Genomic DNA, 21409 nt, shown 5'->3' with positions numbered 1-21409 from the left:
CACTGGTAACTAGTCTAAAAGGGCACATGTCACCTTGGAGGTTTGTGTTAGCAGCACAAATTGCAGATGAAACCCATGTGACACTAGGATCTCTGAAAAGATGGAAGGTGAGAGAAAAACTGCACTAAAGAGGGAATAGTATTGGGAACATACATTTCAGAGCAGATTGTTTTGTAGAAGTCTTTGGACTCCTTAACAAAATAAAAAAAAAAGGTTTTAAATACCTCAACATGACATTGATAATTCAGTCTGCTGCAGGAGCTGTCTAGTTTATCAAGCTTGTGCCAGGTTTGGTATTGTGAATGGGAAAAAAAAGTAAGTAAGTTTCTGACTTTTCCAGGAACTTAATTGCAACAGAATTGCCCCAGAATGGACTTGGCTGCAGCTGTGAAATCAGGAACTTCATGTGTGTTCTGTGAATAGCAAGATACATTTAAATAGTTAATTTTCTCCTTTTTAACAATATGCTTTTGTTCCTGTGTTAACTTACTGTTATGTTTAGGACTCTTGACGTTGCTGTGCCTCCATACTGAGAAATCTTCTTCTCTGTCTGTTTGTAAGTTATGTCTGTGGCTAAGGTAGGAGGGTATCAGAGTAGCTGTGCCCACAGTTTTTATCTCACCACTATAGATATTTTTGCTTTGGCTTTCATGACTGTGCTCACAATGGGAAAATGGGTATATGAAAAATATGGTGAACACTATGTGGATTACTAGTCCACCAGATCAATATGCCTATTATTAATCTACCAGATCAGTTCAATGGGATCAAGAAATCTATTTATGATTGGTTTAATAGTTTTACTCATTTATTCTGAAATTAAATATCCGGATTAAGATCATTAATTTAGGAAGTCTTTGTTAAAAAATCTGCAGTACATCTGCAAGTAACTCTTTGTGTGGCATCCATGATTGAGGACCACTGAAGAATAAGAATTGCTTCCAAAAAAACAAAATAAAAAAGGGGAAAAAACCACCACCACCTCCTTCCTTCCACCCTGCACTCCCCCCAAAATCAGGTCTTTTCTCTATTTTACTACAGCTCAGCCTCCCAAACCTGTTGTTTAAAATCCTCTTTGATGTGTGAAGGATTAATAGGGACCTGAGAAATTCAGTGGTAGGAGTGAAAATAATAGAAACACGCAGGGATTTGTTTTACTACTGTCATCTGTTTAAGTAGTTGTGACAAAAATTTGTATAAAACCAGATACAGGGTGTGGAGGTGGATATTCCTGTGCCTTTTTCTTTTTCCCACCTACGGTTTTGAGGTTTTTTTTATTTCCCAGCAGCTTCACATTCTGTGCTGTTAAACCTGCTCATTTTCAGGGGTGCTGTGCAGCGAGGGGCACAGCCCTGAGCCCACTGCTGCCAGCTTGCTGTGTCACACATCTTTGTGTGCTTTGCCCACCCCACATGGAAGCCATGGAATCCCTGAAGAAGTCAGATGCAGTTTATTGTCTGGAAATAAAAAGGCTGCATGCTGCCATGAGAAAGTCCTGCAAAATGTAGACTCTTGCTGTCTCGCCAGTGCCAGATGTGATCTCATTCCCTTGGAGCCGAGTCCCTGGTTAAGTGCTCAGGATGGTTTCTTTGCTGTGTCTTTGGGAGTCACTGCTGGTGCTTTTTGGGGTGTCCTCTGTGCTGTTTAGCTCCCCGTTTAGCTCCCCTCAGCTTTGCTCCACCAAGGCCCTGTTTTGCCCATTCCCCGCTGCCACAGTGGTTCATTATCCTGCTCTGTGTCTCTGTACGGTGTCTCCTGATGCCTGAGTGCTCTTTGCAGCCTCTGGCAGTGCTCTGGGTCCCTGCTTGGCCTCCCAGCCGGGTTCTGAGAGGGATGGAGGAGGCAGCTCCCTCCAGGACTTCCAGCTTCCCCAGGGTAGCAACTTCAGAGGACTTGACTCTGTGCCCACGGTGGCTCTGCCTGCACAAAGCCATCCACTGCAGCTCCTCTTCAAACCCATCACTGTGCCTCCTTGGCCCTGCCTCCGGTTCAAAGCAGTGCCAAGTTCCAAAGCATTTCTGCCCCTGTTGCCGTTTAAAAAGCTTATCTCTGCTTCCAGCTGTTGCCCAGCAGCCCAGAAACCTTTGAAACAATGTCTTTGATTAGGAAGCAGCTGAATGGCTCTTAAATGCTCACCCTCAGTTTATTACTTTGGTTGGTTTCTTGTGGTGAATTATTTTGTTTGGGGTTTCTGTTTGGTTTTTTTAACCAGTCTTGGAACTGAGGCTGCCCTTGGTGATTTGCAGGGCTACAAGATGTTGGGAGCATTTGGGTGGAGAGTTTCTTTCCCACAGTGGCTGTGATGACACCAGCATGCAGCTCACACATCTGGCTGAGCACCACAGCTCTGACATCTTGTGCTTTGTGCTGACCCTGGGAGTTGGCCAGGGGTTGTGGAAAAGGGATTGTTTTTCCAAATACTGGAGCCCTTTGCTGTCTGTGTGTCATGGCTGTGTGTGATCACTCTCAGCACACAGCAAGGAAGGCATCTCTGGCACTTGGGATGCCTCAGGGCAAGGTGCCGTTCTGCCATGTGGTGGAGAAGGTGCTCAGAGCAGCCAGCAGTGAATCTCAGCAGCTCCAGCCTGCTTAGCTACTCCTGCTGTTGGTGTCCACGCCAAAATTCCCTCCCCAGATCAATCTGATCAGTAAATCATCTCATTCATCTTGATCACCATGAAAATGCAGGGAACAGTCTATCGGATAGAAGGAATCCTACTCAAAATAGCATGTGCAAAAACACTCAGTTTCTGTGTGACCTGACTCCTGCATGTTGGTAAAAATAAATGTTTCCTCTAATATGTAATCAAGGAAATAATTAAATAATGTGTGCTTTTTTTTTTATTTTTCTTTTTTTTTTTTTTTTGTTACTGAAAAAGGAATTTCTCGGGAACATTTTGTGCCTACATGCTGGTAACAAACAGTTTCTTATTACCAGTGGAAATAGGATCCTGACTGGAGCATGGCTAATGCCCATTCAGTCAGAGAATATGGATCATACTGTGCCCCATTCAGCACAAGCTGTAAGGAGGCAGTGTCAAAGAACTCAACAGTGAGACACTGTTTCACGTCCTCAACATGCCCATTCAACTAAATCTCTTCCAAAGATGGAAGATGTTATGCTCATGTTTAAATAGAAGCTCTGCTATTTTGGTGAAGGCTGAAACCAGGTGCCAGCCTGATTGGATACTCCTATCTTGCTCTTCTGCATGCTGATTCCCAAATATAAACAACTCTTAAAGCTGCTGGCTACCACCCAGCCAAAAGTTCTCATAATCTCATCAGTAATTAATTTTTACCACTACTAAGTGCGCTAAATCCTCACAGGAGTGGCAAAAAGGCATTTGTGCAGGTTCTCAAGCTGTCCTATTCACATCTCACAGCCAGTTCAGCGGGAAATGTTGGATGCAAGTGTTTGGCTCCCAATCACAGATGGAGCAGAGGAGCAATTTCTCTCACATTCCTGTGTTCCATTTGTGTTCACCTTCCACTAGAGAGAGCAGGAGTCTTTTATGTTCACTATAATGGAAATGAGGTGTCCAGCCATGATCTAAATCTTTAAAATCTAAGGGAAGGGGCCAATGAGCTGGGGCAAGGTTCTCATGGGCATTTGGACTATGTGATCCTGTTGCAGTCTTCTTGAATCCCATTTATTGTCTTTGGTGACTACTGGCTGATTTAGCTCACTTTTGTCATCACCATCTAATTGTTTTTAGAACAGTAAAAGTGTTGTGTATGTGTAAATATGTGTCAAGATAAAATTCCTGAGTAATGGACTATAATCTGAATAGAACTGACTTTGAATTGATTTAAAAATACAACTATTTCATTGGTCCTCTTTAATACTAACGAGGGAAGAATCAGCTCATTCCCTCTAATGAAACTGTGCTGAGTGCCATATTTGCTTTAATAATTCCATATGGTTTCAAAATGCTGCTGCATTCTGCTGCTGTTGACTGCCTCCCCTTTCAAAGAATATACATGGGACTGCTTGTATTTTAAATATTGTGTTTTGTTCTCAACTTGTGTCCAGTTAGGGAGATCCTTATAATATGATTATGCCTTTTCTATTTCTCTGACTGATTTTGGGGGTTGGGTTTTTTTTTTTGTTGGCTTTGTTGGAGATTTTTTTATCTCATTTTTTTTTTCCAGCCTTTGCATAGTTAGCAGTATTGCTGTTTCAAGGGTGCCAGAATTAAAACTCTGGTCCAGAAAAGATTATATAAGGGAAAAACAGGACTTATAAACAGCTGAAAAAAATTTAAATTGTCATACTTTACTTTCTGTCTTTTTATTTATTTAGATCTTCTACAGTATGTGTGGGTCACATTTTCCTACAGTTCTCTAATACTAAGGAGACTAAGAATTATGGTTTATGAATTTTAATGAAAGTTGAAATCCTTATGCAATCATTTGCTGGGGCTTTAATTAAATAACCATATAGGAGAAGAACTGCATTTAGGGAGGCGAGGGCTGGAGATGCTAATTTTTAAACAGCTTTGTTCTACTTCAATATGGGTATCTCAGATATCTAATGCAGACAGTCCTTTATGCCATTCCTTACTCATTTGGAGGTATTGTTGCAGTAGTGAACATAAAGTTTTAAAACCACAAGCCAAGAAGCTTCATGGTGTTCATAGCAGAAACTTAAAGCACAGGCCACCACCCTCCATCTTCAGAAGGAGATGACCCCTTCTCCTTTTCTGTCTGTGACTGGGATTTTGGTTTTGGGTTATTTTCCATTCCTGCCTCCCCTTCCACTGACAGTCCTCATCCTCAGCTGGAATTGGGGAGTGTTTTCCCTGGAGACCTGTAAGTCAGATGTTAGGGTAGAACCAACCAGTTGGTTTAAGTGAAGCCCATGTTTTTCTGCATTCCTGAACATTCAAGAGTCATTCTTGTTGCTAAAAGCTGCTTTCATCTGTGGGTATTAAACCTGTCAGAGATAGGTTTCCAGGACAGTTTCAGATGAAATGTAAAGTAGCTCCTTTTCTTCTAAGAGACACTGCATGCATATAATCTGTGTGGGAGTTTGATTTTGGTTTTATTCCTCCTTTTCTGCTGCTGATACACTTAGCCTTAGTTGCCTGGTCAGTAAGAATAATAAATTTGATGTTCTGAGACTGTTTATCATCACTCTGGACCAAATTGATTCCAGAGAACTTTCAGAGGAAGTGGTGGGGTCTAGAGCAAACCCATCTGTTACTGATAAACATAAATCCCCCCACTTCCAAATGCATTTTTATGTCAGTATCTCTGTTTGCATGCATGCACCAATTAAACAGTATATTATTTTCTTTTTCCATGATTTCAGAAGGTTGACTCACTCAAGTGGATTTATGCACACACTCTGTTTTGTTCTGAGTGTAGTTGGTTTGTTGTTTGGTTCTGGTTTTTTTTCATTTTTGTGGGGGTTTGTTTATTTGTTTTTGGGCTTTGTTTTTGCTTTTAAGTCTGTTTTCTCTGTCTCTTGATTTCTATTCAGCTGGTGGAAATCGTGATTTCTACCTAGCCCAATAGTTCAGGCATACTTTCTTCCCTCCTTTTCTGGGTATCATGCTCCAGCACTTACTGTTTGTTCATGAAAAGAAAATCAGGTTCAGAAGTAATTGAGCAGAGTGCAGCTTGTTGAGCTAAAGAGCGTCACAGAGGCAATCATCCTTCTGTAGAAAGCTGGCCTGGAAGAGATTTTGTGACAACCTCTGGGGTTTTCTTCTTTCTCTCTTAAAGCTTGAGGCCTTTTTGTGTGGTATCCATGTCATTTTTCATTCCTTCACTCCTGTGTTAATAGGGACAATCATATGCCAAGAACATTCTAGCATGAGATGAGCACGGTTTTTTAGATAACAAGAGAGAAATCATTTTAAAGCCAAGTAAGATTTTATAAAAATGGGAGGAAAAGGTTGGCTTCGTAGCTTGTGGATTTGACTATAATGCTTGAAAACAGCCTCACTGTTTTAGCTGGTGACAGCCACAGCCCATGTCACCCAGCAGAACATATTGGCACAGTGAGAGAGAGCAGTGGTGTGGACATTGTTTTGTGCAGGGGACAACAGATCTATCAGCAAAAAAGCGAGCATGGCTGATTCCACCAAGGCACCTTCATAGAGAAATTAAATTGGACAAGGGATGTGTAGTTTGTTATAAGGAGTTTGCTCATAAAATGGTGACAAGATAAGGAAGGGGTCACTCTGTTGGTTCCAGTGAATTTGTGACTGCTTCACTGGTGACTTTGGCTTCTCTTCTGTAAGTGATGTTGACAGACACTGGGAAATGGAGCAAGGATGAGTTGTTACAGCCTTTGGACTCACTTTTCACTGTAGCATTTACTGCTGCTGCTCCAGTCTGTGGAGCCTCCCAGGACTGCCCACACTGGTGGAGGGGCAGGATTAGTGAGGGGGAAACAAAAGCTACCTGCAAGCTGGGAAGGAGGAGGAGTGGTGGAGCAGAGCAGGAGTTGGCTGAAAACTCACTGTGGAGATGTGAAGCACCAGGAAAGAAAAGGAATCAGGATGAGCAAACCTAGAGGTGAATGAATATTTAAGAGGACTTGATTTAGGTGTGAGGATTAGTGGTGATCACAAGTAACTGCCTGGGCTCACATCAGTCTGGTTTCCTGGGACTGCCTGCACTGGGAGCATCCCTAGATATGGGAATAGTAATTCCAGGCCTGACTTGTGACTACACCTCTCATTTCTGGCGGCAGTAATAAAGCAGCCTTTCACTTTTCAGTGGGCTGTGGATTCAGTGAGGGTAGGAGCATGAAAAACCTGGCAGTGGGATCTTCTGCTGCAGTAGGGTTTGAAGGTGTGGTGTGTGCTGCCAAGTGTCCACAGAGCCTGGAGAACCACAGTGGGCACAGCCAGGCCTCTAACATTAATCCTTCCTTCTTACCTGTGAGGCTTACTTCTTTAACTCCACTGCTAGCAACTGGAGGTGAAGATAGCCCTTATCATGCTGGGAATCACAGGCAGCCAGACTCAAGCTGAATCAATTTGCTTTTAGCCAAGTAAATTAAGAAAGCAGGAGTTACTTCCTCCCAAGGCACAGGGGCTAAGGAGTAAAACTGAAGAGGATTTTTTGGTTCAGAGAGGCAGGAGCCACACAGGAAGGACAGGTACGAGCACACAACCTTTGGTAGGTGCAAAACTGGTGTAGCTTTTGCACACCAGTTATTTACTGAGACCAGCTTTCATAAACATCAGAGCTGTGCTTCATGGAGAACAAATGGAGAACAAATAGGGAAACCCAGCACAGCCAGTGTTTCCAGCAACAGTATATGGAAACTAGGAAAAAGTTACAGTAAAATGATGGAGCCAGTCACATGGCTGTATCAGGTAAAAAAAATGATGGGACTTTCCTGATTTTTGATGCCTGTCTGCATATGTGGCTTGTCTCCAGTTATGGAGATAGTTGTTAGCAGTAACTTAAAAAAGAAGGGGCCCTTGGAAAAGAAAAGGATAGTTAGGAACAGTTAATGGAGATGATAAAAAAATCTCATCATAGGAGATGCCTGTGGCTTTCCTGATTTTGCAAAGTAGTTTTAATCTCTTGTCCTGGGATGAGAGTTTTGAAAGCATGTTCTGCAATAAGTGTGAGTTATAAATCTCCTTGCCTGCCTCTGAGCTGGGAGAAGGCATTTCCTTTGGGAAAGAATGTTGGGAAAAATGAGCAAGAAAATGTTCATGACTGTAAGTCACATTACATGTCACATTAACCCTCCTGTCTTTCATTCACATATTTTTATATTTGCATTAAGCAATGCCTCTGTGTGTAGGAGCAAACAATGCCCAGAAGAAATCCCTGAGTAGATGTACAAAAAAAAAACATAATTCAGTGGTGAAATAGATTTAAAGCTGTTGATAATTATCTTGGCTGATATAAAATATACATTGCTGATTAATCAAATGTCCCCTGGTTTTGGTAATCTCCTTGTTGATGTAACAGCTGTCCTTTTGTCAGATCAGTGTTAAACACTTGGCTAAATCCATGGCAGTGGGAATTTTATTGGCAGGAGCAGAGTTGTGATGCCAGATGTGTTTGGGTTCTGAATGTAAAGGTACAATGTTGTATGGCTTTATTATGAAGTTAAAAGCTGTGTGAAATAAATCATGAAAGATAACCTGTTTATTTCCAAAAAAAAATGTGTAATGGATATAAAAGAACGAGTGTTTCAATTAAAACTAATGAGTGCAATTTATGACTAACTTCTGCTTTTCTTTGTTTTTCAGCTCATGGGGCATTGTGAATGGGATCACAAACGAGGACCCAGAGGCTCACAGGTCAGCTGCTCAGTATTTTGTGTTTGATTTTGGCTTTTGCTGCATTTGAACCATTCCTCAAGCAAGTTTTCCACCTGAGTTTGACAAAGTTGTTAATTTTGTTAATATTTGCAGGTTTTGGAGCAATGGAAAAAACCATAGAGCCATGACAGCTTTCATTAATATAATTTTTGAGCTGTAATTCAAAGAGTTGATCCAGACAGAGCTGAGTCATCCAACAGAAAGGTTTTTTTTCAGTAGCAGAAAGATGGATTAGATGTATGGAGAAAGCATTTCTTACTCAGCTATCTCCATCAGGACATCAAAGGAATGTAATTTCAAATAATGTTTGTTTTGTTTGGTGTTTTGTTTGGTTTCATTTTAACCTGACAGACTTGTAAAACTTGGATGGCTCTCTCACTGTGAATCCTTTCATTACTGACTGTTAGAACTGTGTGGGGAGGTGCAGAGAAGCCACGTGCAGCCACTGGTTTGCTCTTGACCTGTCAATGGAAGGAAATTATGCCAACAGTGTTAATTGTTAATACATTTAAATAACATTATTAAACATTAAATAACATTAACAATAAATGTTAATACATTTCAAAATTGTCTACAGAATTACAATTGCTGCAAATGAGACATCACTACCAATACTGATGTTCAGGAATTCTCCTGCTTGGGTGTAAAATAGTCTTTCCAATCTAGTGTTGAAAGAGCACAAATACATTATTAGAGCTCCAGCATTTTGTACTTGCTTTCACTTCAGGTGAAGGATTTCCATGTGGATATATTGTACAAATGACAGTCAAGATGTCATAAAAGCATTAAAGGATCTATAATAAGGTGGGAAAACTGTAGAATCGTAGAAGAAGCTTGGGTTGCAAGGGACCTTAAAGATGATCTCATTCCAGCCCCCTGCCATGGGCAGGGACATCCTCACTGCTCAGAGCCACAACCTGGCCTTGAACATTTCCAGGGATGGGGCAGCCACAGCTTCTCTGGGCAGCCTGTGCCAGGGCCTCCCCACCCTCACAGAAAAGAATTTCTTCCTAACATTTACTCTAAACACACTCCCTGTCAGTTTGAAGGTATTTCTCCTTGTTCTCTCACACAGCTCCTGATGAAGAGTCCCAAAATGACCCAAACTTTCTGATTACCCTGTGCTATGAGTGCCCAGACACAAAAACCAGGGAAGAAAAGGAAGAAAAGTTTCATTAGAGAGAAGAAAATATGCCTGTTATTCCACTGTAGCTTTAGATTCTCTCTGTTACATTACTCTGAAAATTGTCTCAATAGGAAAAGTGTTAAACCTAATTTAATTAAGTTCCTTGAAAGGTTAGGAGAAATGAAGGAGGTTCTGATTTTTGCATGTGATATAAAACACTTTTTTATCCTTTTTGTGATTCATTGTTGCCAGTGTGTGTCTTTTAAAAAACACACCCCTGGTAAAAAACAAGATCTGTCTGAAAAATTAAGGTGAGTGATGTGTTAGGTATACTTAAATACCTTAACACCTAGAAAGAAAAAAAATTGAAGCAGAATCACTGGTTTACCATGATGTAAAATTATAATCCACATATAAAGTTATTCTATCAAGACTCATTAAAAGAGCTCTGATTCAGTGCAAGGTGTTTTTTTTTTTTTTTAAGAGCTAGTAGGTTTTCTATGGCATGTGTTGAAACATGAGGGGAAGCTGCTACAGTGCATGTCATACTTCTTAATGGCCCACTTGGAAAACACTTTCCTTTTCTGCACGTAGGAGTTAAATGCAAAGTGCTGTAGTTACAGGTAGGGATGGATGTCAAATGAAATCCACTGGGGCCCGATGGGAATTTCTGTTTGCAGCAGTTTGTCTCGTGATAAGCATCTGCAATTCAATGGAATGGAAATGGCAGGAGTAAAAAGCCGCCTTTACAATGTTTAACTTGCTCATGGCTTCTACCCTGACCATCCTTGCACTCCCCTTTTAAGGGACTGCCCTCATATATGTGTATGTATGTTGTAGGATTCCTTTTCTTTTGGAATAATTATACTATTAAGGCTGCTCTAATTAGATTGAATTATAGGTTGCCTTACAAAGAGCGGTGAGTTCCTGGCTACATACTTGCTCTTTTTTCTTCCCCCCTATTCTTTTTTCATCCCTGAAGACAGCACTGCCTCCTGTAAGTGCTTCATGCTGAGAATTTACTCCATGGGTTTGGAATGAAGCAGGAAGTGCAAAGTGAATTTCATTGCATTTCATGTTTAATTTTAAAGATTAATACATGTTAGAATTAAGAATTTAGGCATGAAACTTCAAAATTGAGTTCCAAATTAAAGAAATTCCTAAGTGTTTAGGAATATTTAATCCTAAAGAAACCTAAACCTAAAGAAATCTCTCTCTTTCAAATATATACATGCAGTCTGTAGAACCACATCATGTGAGGGGAAAATATTCATACCCATTTTTCAGTGTTGGCACATGCCACAAGAAAGTGTGACTAGCAGAATTCATCTTCGGGATATTATTGCTCTGCAGAAAAAAAATATGCAAATTTTGTGTTTTAATCATTCTGCTAGAGCACAATACTTGATACTTCCAAGATCCTTCAGGTGGGACCCACGGCACACTTTTTGCACACGTTTTTATGAGGGCTCTTGGATGTGTGGGAGTAATTTGTTGCTTTGTCATCAAGACTTGTTTAGCTTGCTGGAGATGTAGGCGTAGCCCCAGAGTCAGTGGAATCGAGCAATCCTTCCTCCAGCGCTGTAAAAGAATTATGATGGAGAGAGAAACACAGGTCCAGCCTTTTTAATTTCTCTTTAACTATAAAAGCTCTCAATTATATATCCGAGGTGCTGCGTTTTACCCCTCTAGTTCCTAAGCAACAGCTATTTTCAGATTGAGTGCGTCTGGTGTTGTCTACCTACTTCAGGCTTCTTTCTGGGAGGTAGCTCGTCACTGGGAGCCAGGCTGTTCACTGCCTCAGCCTTTTGTTGTGGCACTGCAAGGACACAGATGCTTTAGAGGAGCAGGAGAAGCTGGGGTCTAACCCGTCTAACCTCGCAGCTCACAAAATCTTGTGCGCATCGGGGAGTTCTGCCATCTACGATGAAGAGCAGGAGTCAGAAATAAGGTTCTTGCCACTGGTTTGGGACAGAAGCCTTTCTCTCAAGTCTGGAAAAGCCTCTAGAGCAGATTCAGAGCCATGAGCCGGAAATCTCTGTACTTGCTGAAGCGTAGGTGGGAGTCGATTCCCGCTGCTGACCAGGTACTGTGCTCTGGGAACCTGTTGTGTCTTAGTCTGCCCTCAGTGCCACTGTAAAGAGACTTACAGAGATTTAATGGGGGTGTAGGGGTTCTCTGAATACAGTGAGAACCAGCTGACCTTTATATGTGCTTTCCAAGATGAATGCTGCAAAACCTTGGTAAAGCTGATTTTGCAAGAGCATGTACTTGTGAGTGTGGAGATGCCATGGCAGCCCAATAATGCAGAAGGATTTAACCAATAAAGTCTCCCTGTCTCAAAAAGGAGACTTTCCTAAAGGCTTTTAGGAGTATTTTAAACTGAGTGGCTAAGGAAAATTGTAGTCTACTGTTGATGGGTTCCTTGGTGCATGGCTTTTTTGTGTTTCATATCTTACATGTATGTCTGTGTGTATGAAGTGGCTGAGGCAGAACCTCAGCGTTTTTGGGGTCGCCTTGGCTGATGTGTCATTCCAAGTGTGTTAACTGAGATGAGAGTAAAGCAGATGTAAACAGAACATATCTAAACATCTGCTGGGAAAAGCAAATACTGTCACCAGAAGCAGGACTAAAATGTGATGAATGGCAATGTGATTAGTGTATTTCCTACTTCTTGCTCCAGGCACTCCAAGATTCTCTGCTTTTTTTATTTTTTTTTTTTTTTTTCAATAACTTGCTTGGGATGTACAGCTAATAAAAGAAATAATTACAGAAAGAATATTGGTGAGCTAACAGCTCCACTCTCTTCTCAGTCATAATTCTATCTCACTTTTCCATTTATAAAACATTTGACTATGAATGGTAGACTTTAATAATTTAATAGGAAAAAGACAATTGTTTTTCAGGATGGACAAGAGAAATACCTCTCAGTTTTTGAGAAGCATCTTCCTGTGTATTTTTATTAAGAGGGAGAAGGGAAGGTCAGATTAAATACCACATTTTATGGAGCTGTAGATTTTAAAGATAAATTATACCACTTGGAACTTTTAGAGATATCAGACATATCAGTTGTCAAAAAAAAACACCCCATGCTGTCACATTATTATTCACAATAAAATAACAAAATATTGTTGATTAATACAATTTTATTGTACTGGGGAAAGGAATTTAATTGATCCAGATCAGTAGAGCATTCTTAAATTTCCTAGAAAAAAAAGGATAAAGAAATGCTCTGTTAGGAAGTGAGTAATTTGTCATGTTGTTTATGTTAAGGAGATGTAGAGACACTAATGTTATTTCAAAGGAAAGCTGGTTTTCAGCCTTGCTTTTCCAGCATTTCCTTTGAATCACTCTAACCCTGATGTTGCATTGCATCATATGTTGTATTGTAACACAATATGTGGGAAAAATAAATGTTCCTCACCTCAGTGTGAGGTGAGCTTGGCTGCACTGAGCTATCAGTTCTACCTCATGTGCTCTGGAGAGTTTTAAAAGAGGAAAGGAAATTTCCCTGACCCATCTGCCACTCTGGGAGAGTGAGACTCAGAAAGTGATGCACATGAGAACAGTTAACGTGAGCATAGTGTGAGTCTGTAAGGACTGACTGAAGGAAAATGCAGTTACTGTGCAAGATGAAATCCCCAAAGAGGCAACTTCCTGAGTGTTTCAGCTGATTCTGTTCACAAGTTATTGTATAAAAATAATACCTCTGCCTTTTGGTGCAAATTTCACTCTTTAGTCCTTAAAGGGATGTAGTTGCTTAACTGAGTTCTGGGCTGACCTTGACAAAATGACTTTAAGTAGTAACATTGTGAGCTACTTCTCTACTCAGAGCAGGTAACATTTGTGTTAACAAATAAAAAAAGCCTCTCCAAATGGGCTTATTGCCACCTAAAATGAAAACAAAAAACTAAAGGAAGGAAAAAAAATCAAGCTAAAAGTGGTATATTTGGCTTGATCTTGTTTCTAGTGAAAATCAACGTGGCAGGTCTGACTTTTAAGAAAGTGGGAGCTGCAAGTCCACAGTGAAGTTTGATATTCTATTTGAGCATATTTTCTGGTATTTTTAAGTCATAAAGTGACTTTTATTCCTCATCTTGCATACTCTGCATGAATTCAAATGACACCCAAAACTGTTTAGGTGAGGGTGAGCAGCCTGAGATGTAAGGGTAGAGAAAAAACAAGAGGAGTTATGATGTCTGTAGACAATATAGTTGGAGGTTGTTGGTTTGGGTTTGTTTTTTTTTTTTGAGCTAGGTTGTTATATAATTTTATTTTTGATCTTTTGAGCATTGTTTATGCTCTCAGACACTACATCACAGAGGTCTCCATGGTTTCCAGGCTCTGGTATGACAAAGGAATTTTCCGCTCATTGTTTTGTATTTTATGTGTGTGAAAGAGTGAGGAAAGAAGATTTAACTGTGAACCCTGAATTAGATATTTTTGGGTTTGGCTGATAAAAAATGTCTGATCTACCTGTTCATTCTTTATATGTGGAAGATATATCTTTATCCTGTGGGTGTTTTGCTTGGGTAAATTTATGCTAAATAGTGATAAATTAAATACCATATATTAACCTCTATTTAAAAAACTAATATTTCTTGGTTCTTGAATGGCTTTGTCAATAATTTCAGAAAGCCTTGCCTTTATATAACTAAGGAATGAATTTGTGAATGCTTTTCTTTCTCATCCATCCAGCTGTTCAGATTGCTTGGAAGCCCTCCCTGAAATTTCAATACAGATTTTGGGGGGGTAATTCTCTGTTGGTTTTATTTGTTCTGTGTGCCTGAGGATCTTGTTTCTTAGACTCATCCTAAGTTTTTATTCCTGAGAACTGCAACTGAGAATGCTTTCTCTGCATAGATATGGATTTTAAATGTTGTGGCAACCAGATGAGCTAGAGGTGTTAAATATTTGCTGTAATGCTGTTGAGTATTTCCATCATGCCCTGTAAATTTCCTGAGCTGTAGCCTTTGAGCATAAGCTGGTTTTGATACTGGTCATAAGACTAAAACCTTCCCACGTTATCCCATGATATAAACTTCTAATTGTTTCATTGATGACTGTGAACTTAAAAACCCAAGCTAGATTTCCACAACGATGTAAGAACAGTTGCTGGAGGGATTTATACACACGGAGCTGTGGACAGTGGAAAGGAATGAACTATGCAGCTCAGTAAAAGCAGTAATATTTCTTTAGGTAGGAATTCATGCTCACAGCAGTGTAAGCAGTGGTAATGCTTTCTGTAGCATTAATTCAGCTTAAGTTTAGATTGTGGTGGATCAGTGTAAAGCCCGTGAAGAGATGCTTCCCTCACCTGCCAGTGATTTGCAGCACAGGCAGTTTGCACGTACAGGGCAATATCCTGTTCCTCACCACTGATGTGGCAGGTGGGACAGACTTCCACAGTCTGCAACCCATGCAGGGTGCTAAGCAGCAAATAAACTGATCCTGACCAAGTCATAACTGTGAAATGACAAACCAAGGGATTTTCTGTGTTCCATATAACATTACATCATGCAGCCACCATATTCGCTCTGCGTTCATGCTGGGACACATCACTACAGTGATCTTTGTATCCAACCAAATCCCTTCTGCTTCACCTGAAAACAGTTTAAAAGGAAAAAAAAAAAAAAGGTTTCCTGTTAAGAGTGTTTTTGTGGGTTTTCACAGTTATTCGTTGTTAATAAAACCTTACATTATCCTTTCATTCAGCAGACAAGCTTTCAAAGCTTTGGTGGCAGAGCAGAGATTTGCAGGGTTTGGGATGTTATGAGAAAGAGGCCTCAGGGGAGGGTTGTGGGTTGGTTGGAATATGGAGCTGGGGCTGGGGGAGGAAAGTTGCTTTTGCACAGCAGGAAAGGTGCAGAAAGCAGAGTCTGGGATTGAAAAATGATCTAGGAAAAAATTCCTTGCTTTCTAATTCAGCAGATGATGCAGAGCAGAAAGCCATCTCAAAGAAATAATCTGCCTCAAATTTGTCCTTGCTTCTCTTAAAAGGACAAGATGAGCCACAGGCACTACCTGGGACAATTTCTTTTTGTCCTGCAGGCTTTCTACGCTGCTACTCTGAGATAAGACAGGATCTGTCATACTGGCAGTTTTGACCCAAATGATGTGGGCAAACCTCCTGCAACCTCCTTCCACATCACCCCTAGGATGGAGAAAAACCTTTTAAATGGTGTCAGCCACCCTGTGAATCCTCTTTGCTCTCAGATTCTCTATCTGAAAATGACTGGCAGGGGGACAGGAAGCTCAATAATGACTTTCACTCTCTCCTGTCACTATTCTTCATAACTAAGCAGGAGCTCAACACAGATTTCCAGAAATGTTGTCGTTCTTCTTCAAAACTCTTCTCCACCATTATTCCTCCCAGGTTTGTAGTGCAAGTCCTGGTGCTGGTCAGGCAGTCCAGTGTGACAGAGAAGCTTGCTGACAATACTCAAATTGTATTTTACTTTATTCAGTGAGCAAGTTCCAGTTCAGGAAGGCTGCAATTTGTAGGATCACAGCTGTGCTGCAGATCAGTGCAGTTTGGAAAAGGAATCAGTACTGAAATGCAGACAGGAGTGGGAGATCATATCCTGGTGAAATGACTTCTTGAAGAAGCAGCATGGTAGGAATATAAGAAGTTTGGCACAGTGCCATTTGTCTCAGTGTTTTGAAAAGTGGAGATAGTAGCAAAAGCTAGTAATTCTTTACTTTTCTTAAGGCTGGGGAGTGCATGTCCACTGGTGTGGTGCAGATATAGATTGGCTGTGGCAGTTGCATTGAGAAGATGGGATTGTGAACTGACATCATTCAAAGCAGAGGAAGGAGATTTTTTTTCCACCTGGGGTGATCAGACTCCTGAAACACCCCTTAATTTCCCTGCATTTTTCCCTCTTTCTGGCAGTTTTCATAATTTAATTTTTAGCAGTTTCCATACTTTTGTTAACTCGTTTGCTTTCAGAACCCTGGTTTTTATATGGTGTGATTTTCTGACTAAAGCTTCTATTTCTCAGTTGCCTTTTATAAATGTAGAGTCTTAAGGTGGTCAGGTTAAGAGATTTTGTTCATGTTCTTTTTTGGGGGGTTGGGGTTTGGTTTGAGTTTGTGGGTTTGTTTTTTTTTGTTTGCTTTGGATTTTTTGTTTTCTAGTTGCAAACTTAGGAAAATTTTGTTTGTTGGATTTAAGGGGATTTAAAGTTTATTGGCATCTGATGGTTAAAGTTGCTGGCTACCTTTAAGACACATAAACTTACAGACTTTCAGAGAGTTTAATCCCCTGAAGTTCAAATCCTCTGCTTTAGCACAAGCTAGATTTCTCTGCAGGTTTTCATATTTCAAAACTTTTCAGATTGCCAAAATACAGGCATCCATATGCCAGTCTCTGAAACAAAAGCTACACTGAGAATGTTCTGAGAACAGAGTGATACACCTCAAAAGAGGTGAGTAGTTAAAAATCAGTAAAACAGTGCCCCTTAGTCTCCTGGAAATGGCTATGCTGGATAAAATTTCCCAAATGCAGGCTAACTGTTGCAAGGGGAAATGCCAGTGCAAAAGTTCATGGTTTTGAAAAAGTGTTAAGCAACAGAAAACAGGAAGGGAGAGATGACCAACATAATAATGACTGATGCATCAGATGCTTTGTAATGAAAAAAATGCACCCCACATTAAAATTAGGTAGCGTTGGGGCTTTTGTGATGATAGAAGACTACATTTTTGTTCCTGACAACTATCAAGAGCTGCGAGTCATGCCACAAGATGTTCTTTTAATTTCCAGTAACACCTTAAATTTCACTTACCACTTATGGGCATTCCAGTATTTGTCACCTTCCCAAGTACGTTTTTAAACACAATCACTGCAAAATTTTATATTCCTCTATTCAGAGATGAACCCAATTATGGAATGAATGTTATTAAAAACTTAATTTTTTACTGAGCAGGGCTTATTTCTGATCTTCAGCCAGTGTGCTTCCACTAGCATGTTAACAGTAGCATTGCTGGGGGATGTGGGCTGCCCTTACCATCCTGACTGGGTTTCCTCAATGCCATTGTTGGAAGATGTCTTTGTTAATGAGGTTAAAATGAACTGGCTGATTTCACTGTATAATGCAAACTTCATTTTAAAAGCATTTTTATTAGTACTTGTTTGTTTTGGCTTTTTTTTTCCCCCTGAGTTTTGTGTCCATACTGGGGAAGACATGTATGCTTTAACTCTGCTCTCTGGGATAAAGAATAAATAAGTGAAAGTATTTTCTATTGTTCCTTCCTTACAAGAGCACATGCTGAATTCTCTAGTAGCTTATTTTATGTGTTTCCCAGTGGAGAAGCTCACAGCTGATCAGCTCTGCTCTCAACAGCAGATGTTCTTTTTCTTGACTTCAGTAGTAAGCTATAATTTTGTTCTATGTCTGATGGATCAGCATTCAAAATTTCAAAATGAGTTATTGGAGCAGCCTCCTGAGATTTTTGAATAAGCTAGAGGTGGAGTAAATCTTAAAGTCGAGTCATAAAAAAGAAAATTTCATGTCGGATTGGATTTTAGAGATTAAAGGTTCATAGTGTAATGGCTCTGCATTGCTCCATTTTCAATTCCTGTATAGCCTTGAATGGTACAAGAACAGAATGAATTCTTACACTCCATAAAGGGAGGCTGGCAATTTTAAGGTGTTGAATCTGGAGTTCAAAATTATTATCTAATTATTATAAGAGTTCAGAATTATTATCCTGGTCTTTATACAGGACTAGAAAAGCTACTGATTCTGGTGAACAATCCCTTAGAGGGGAGATAGAGGCATCAATTACTGAACTGCAAAAAAAAGTAAGGAAAACCCCAGCATTTAGCATGAGAAAGGTATCTTTGTTAATAACCTGGGTGATGGACAGACTGCACCCTTGGGAAGTTTGCAGGTGATGCAGAACCAGGGCAGTGGCTGCTGCAGAGGGTGGTGGTGCTGCCATTCAGAGGGACAGGCCAGAGAAGGGGGCCAGCAGGAACATCACTAAGTTCAACACAGGGGAGAAGGTTCTCCACACCTCAGGAGACATTACTGCAGGCACCAGTGCAGACAAGGGGCTGAATGGCTGGGGAGCAGCTCGACACAAAAGGACCTTGAGGGTCCTGCTGGACACCAGGCTGAATGAGAGCCAGCAGCCTGTGGCTCAGGTTGGTTTTCTTATGGCAAAGAAAGCCAACAGCTCCCAGCTGGACTGCATTGGGAACTGCCAGCAGGCTGAGAGAGGTGATCCTTTGGTTCAGCTCAGCACCAGTGAGACACATCTGGAGTGCTGGGTACAAGTCTGTGCTCTGCAGAAACAGACACCAAAATACTGGTGTTCAAAGCAGGACCACAAATGGGATTAAGGGCCTGGAGCATCTGTCCTGTAAGGAGAGGCTGAGAGAGCTGGGACTGTTCAGCCTTGTAAAGAGAAGGCTCAAGAGGATCTCATGAATGTGTATAAATACCTGATGTGAGAGTGAAGGAGATGGAGCCAGACATTTTTCAGGGGTGCCACTGGACAAGAGGCAGTGGGTACAAGCTAAAGTACAGGAATTCCTGTTTAAAAATAGGAAGGAACTTGTTTAATCTGAGGGTGACCAAGTGCTGGAGCAGGTTACGTGGAGAGGTTATGGAGCCTTCATCCTTGGAGATACTCTTTGTTTTCCCCCTGCACCTCCTCCCACAAACACACAAAATTCATGAGGAGGCAAGAAAAGCTGTAGATGGAAAAGTGAAGCCAAGAAAAAAAAATCTTTCCAAACAGAGATGGAGCTATATTAAAATCCAGCTACCAAGGTAGTGATTTAAAACATGTAATCCCTTTTCAGACTACATGGATAGTATTTTGGTAGAAATCCAGATAACCTTTCTGTTTCCAGTAACTCTGCTTCTGAAGCACAAGAGCTCACTTCACAGAAAATGGGGAAAATATCATTGTTAATACTGTCTATTCTGGTACCTGAGAAAAAATGAGAGATTTTCTGTCATGTACAGATTTGAAAATTGATATGCTGTTCTCACATACATGCCCTCAGCTTCAGAACAAACCCCACACATACAGCATTTTCAGTTTTCACATCCAGGATAGGGGGACTTGAATCTTCAAAGTTACATGATAGATATGAAGAGAAACATGGAATGGCAATAAGCTTTTGTGTCATATTACTGTGGACCAATTTTTATAGGTGTCTAAAAATAATAACTCTGTGCATATTGAGATTGTGTTTTAGGACTCCTGGAGGGTTTTATGTGCTTGCTTCTTTTAAATTAACAGTTGGAGTTGAGTGAACAATCTGCAAATAATTATTTTAGATGAAGTTCTTCATTAAAATGCAGAATAGGAGGGGGGCTTAGCTGACAAGAGAAGCTGCAGTACTGCTTTCTATTCCTTACAACTCTGTGGGATGTGAAAGTGATGAACAGCTGAAGTCAATGATTAGAATCTTCAAGGATCAACGTTGCCTTTGAGACAGTTGTGTCTCAGAATGGCGATTTTGCTGGGATTATGATGTGCTTGCATTTTCATCACAGAAACAGCCCCTGGACAAAATCACCCTGTAGATTTTGACTCGATTCCATCCAGATAGGAGTTGTTAAAATGAACAATCGTGCATGTGGCTCCTGTGTGCAGCTGCCACCTCTCACAAACACACACGAGGTTTGGATTTTGAGCTAACAGTAGTCATGGATGATGGATATTGCTTGGTGCTGATGGGGGAGCAGCACAAGGAGTGTCCTTCACCAGAGGACACCGTGCAGTTGGACAGTGTGACAGTGGATCCACAGCTCACTTGTGATAAGCTCCCCCAGCATGTTTAGCCTCATGCTCTGCACTGCACATTTTTTTTCCCTGAAGATCAAGTAAAGCATGGAAGAGGAGAAAAAGTAGAAACTGAAATGGAAGTGCTTTGAGTGGTGTGAGCATGTAAGGCACGCTGATTTATCCTGTACCAGTCACAGAGTAAATCCCTTAATCTCTTGATGTGGGATACCCTGTTGGCTTTGGGGCTGCACAGACATCACCTTTCTTTCAAGATTCTGATGCTCTTTCTTCACACCCCAATCCCCCCTCCCAACCCTGAGTCTTAAAGTTGGGAAGAAGAAAGTGGAAAAGTTATGCAACTGGGTACTGGATTCCTGAGATTCTCAAGGTGCTATTTTTGTTGCTACAGGCATTTGAAAAAATGTACTTCCAATATTTTGTTTTGGAATTATTGCTGGAGTTCTGAAGTCCAGGAATTTTTAGCTAGTCCTCACCATAGGAGCAGAAAGAAACAAATCCAAGATATTTTAATATGGCACACATAGTTCTGTTGTTGCCAAAGGGAAGTGCTCTACTTAAATGTCAAGACAATGTTAGCAACAACTGACCCAAGAGGAATGAGCTGGAGATCCCAGTCCAGCTTCTAATGGTCAAGTGTCTTTCACTGAAAGTTCTACCTTGGTTTTTCAGTGCTTGGGGGGAATTTATAGATGTGGGCTCTGCATTCTGCTTGTTTCTTCAAGTCAGGCATTTCAGAGTCCTCATAATAGGGTAGATGAACCTCTGTTGTTCAGCCTGTCTTCTGTGTGCTCTAGAAGGAACCACTTGAGGTGGCAGTCACATAAAGGCACAGAACAATTTCTGGGTCAGCTTTTTGATTTCAAAGTGTACCTCCTATTTCTCTTTCATTAGAAGTTGGTGTATTTTGCTATCAGCTGCCTTTACTAGGGAAATAATTAGGCAGTACTCTTTTAACTGATGTGAATCTTCCCATCATCTCATTTCATCTCATCTGGAGAAATGTTCTCTGTGTTTCTCTCACTCGTCTGATCACCCCTCTTACTAAGAAGCCAACTATTCATAATCTGTCCCATTCATACTCCCTGCCATATTGGAGTAACTTGTCAAAGGACTTTTTTGGCCATTGCCATGAAAATGGATTTAACTTAGCCCTGCCTGTAAGTTTCTAATACTGCCATAAAATTTTCTATGCATGTTGATCATGGGTCTG

The 21409-nt window shown here is 40.7% G+C and overlaps 1 protein-coding gene across 3 annotated transcripts in view; it reads left to right on the top strand.

Moving 5' to 3' along the window:
- PDE3A (phosphodiesterase 3A) overlaps nucleotides 1-21409 on the top strand; it is a 223870-nt gene that overhangs the window by 133223 nt on the left and 69238 nt on the right. For 2 of the 3 annotated variants that reach the window (XM_015628620.3, XM_033514361.1), the window contains exon 2: nucleotides 8232-8282. In XM_015628620.3, coding sequence (XP_015484106.1) covers nucleotides 8232-8282 — 51 coding nt within the window. Of the gene's footprint in view, nucleotides 1-8231; nucleotides 8283-10888; nucleotides 11516-21409 lie in introns of those variants that run through there. The other variant, XM_015628622.3, reaches the window with a different exon arrangement.

This window comes from Parus major, chromosome 1A, assembly GCF_001522545.3.
Source record: "Parus major isolate Abel chromosome 1A, Parus_major1.1, whole genome shotgun sequence".
Lineage (NCBI taxonomy): Eukaryota > Metazoa > Chordata > Aves > Passeriformes > Paridae > Parus > Parus major.
The sequence above is the reverse complement of the archived record's forward strand: the minus strand, read 5'-3'. Positions and strand labels throughout refer to the sequence as shown.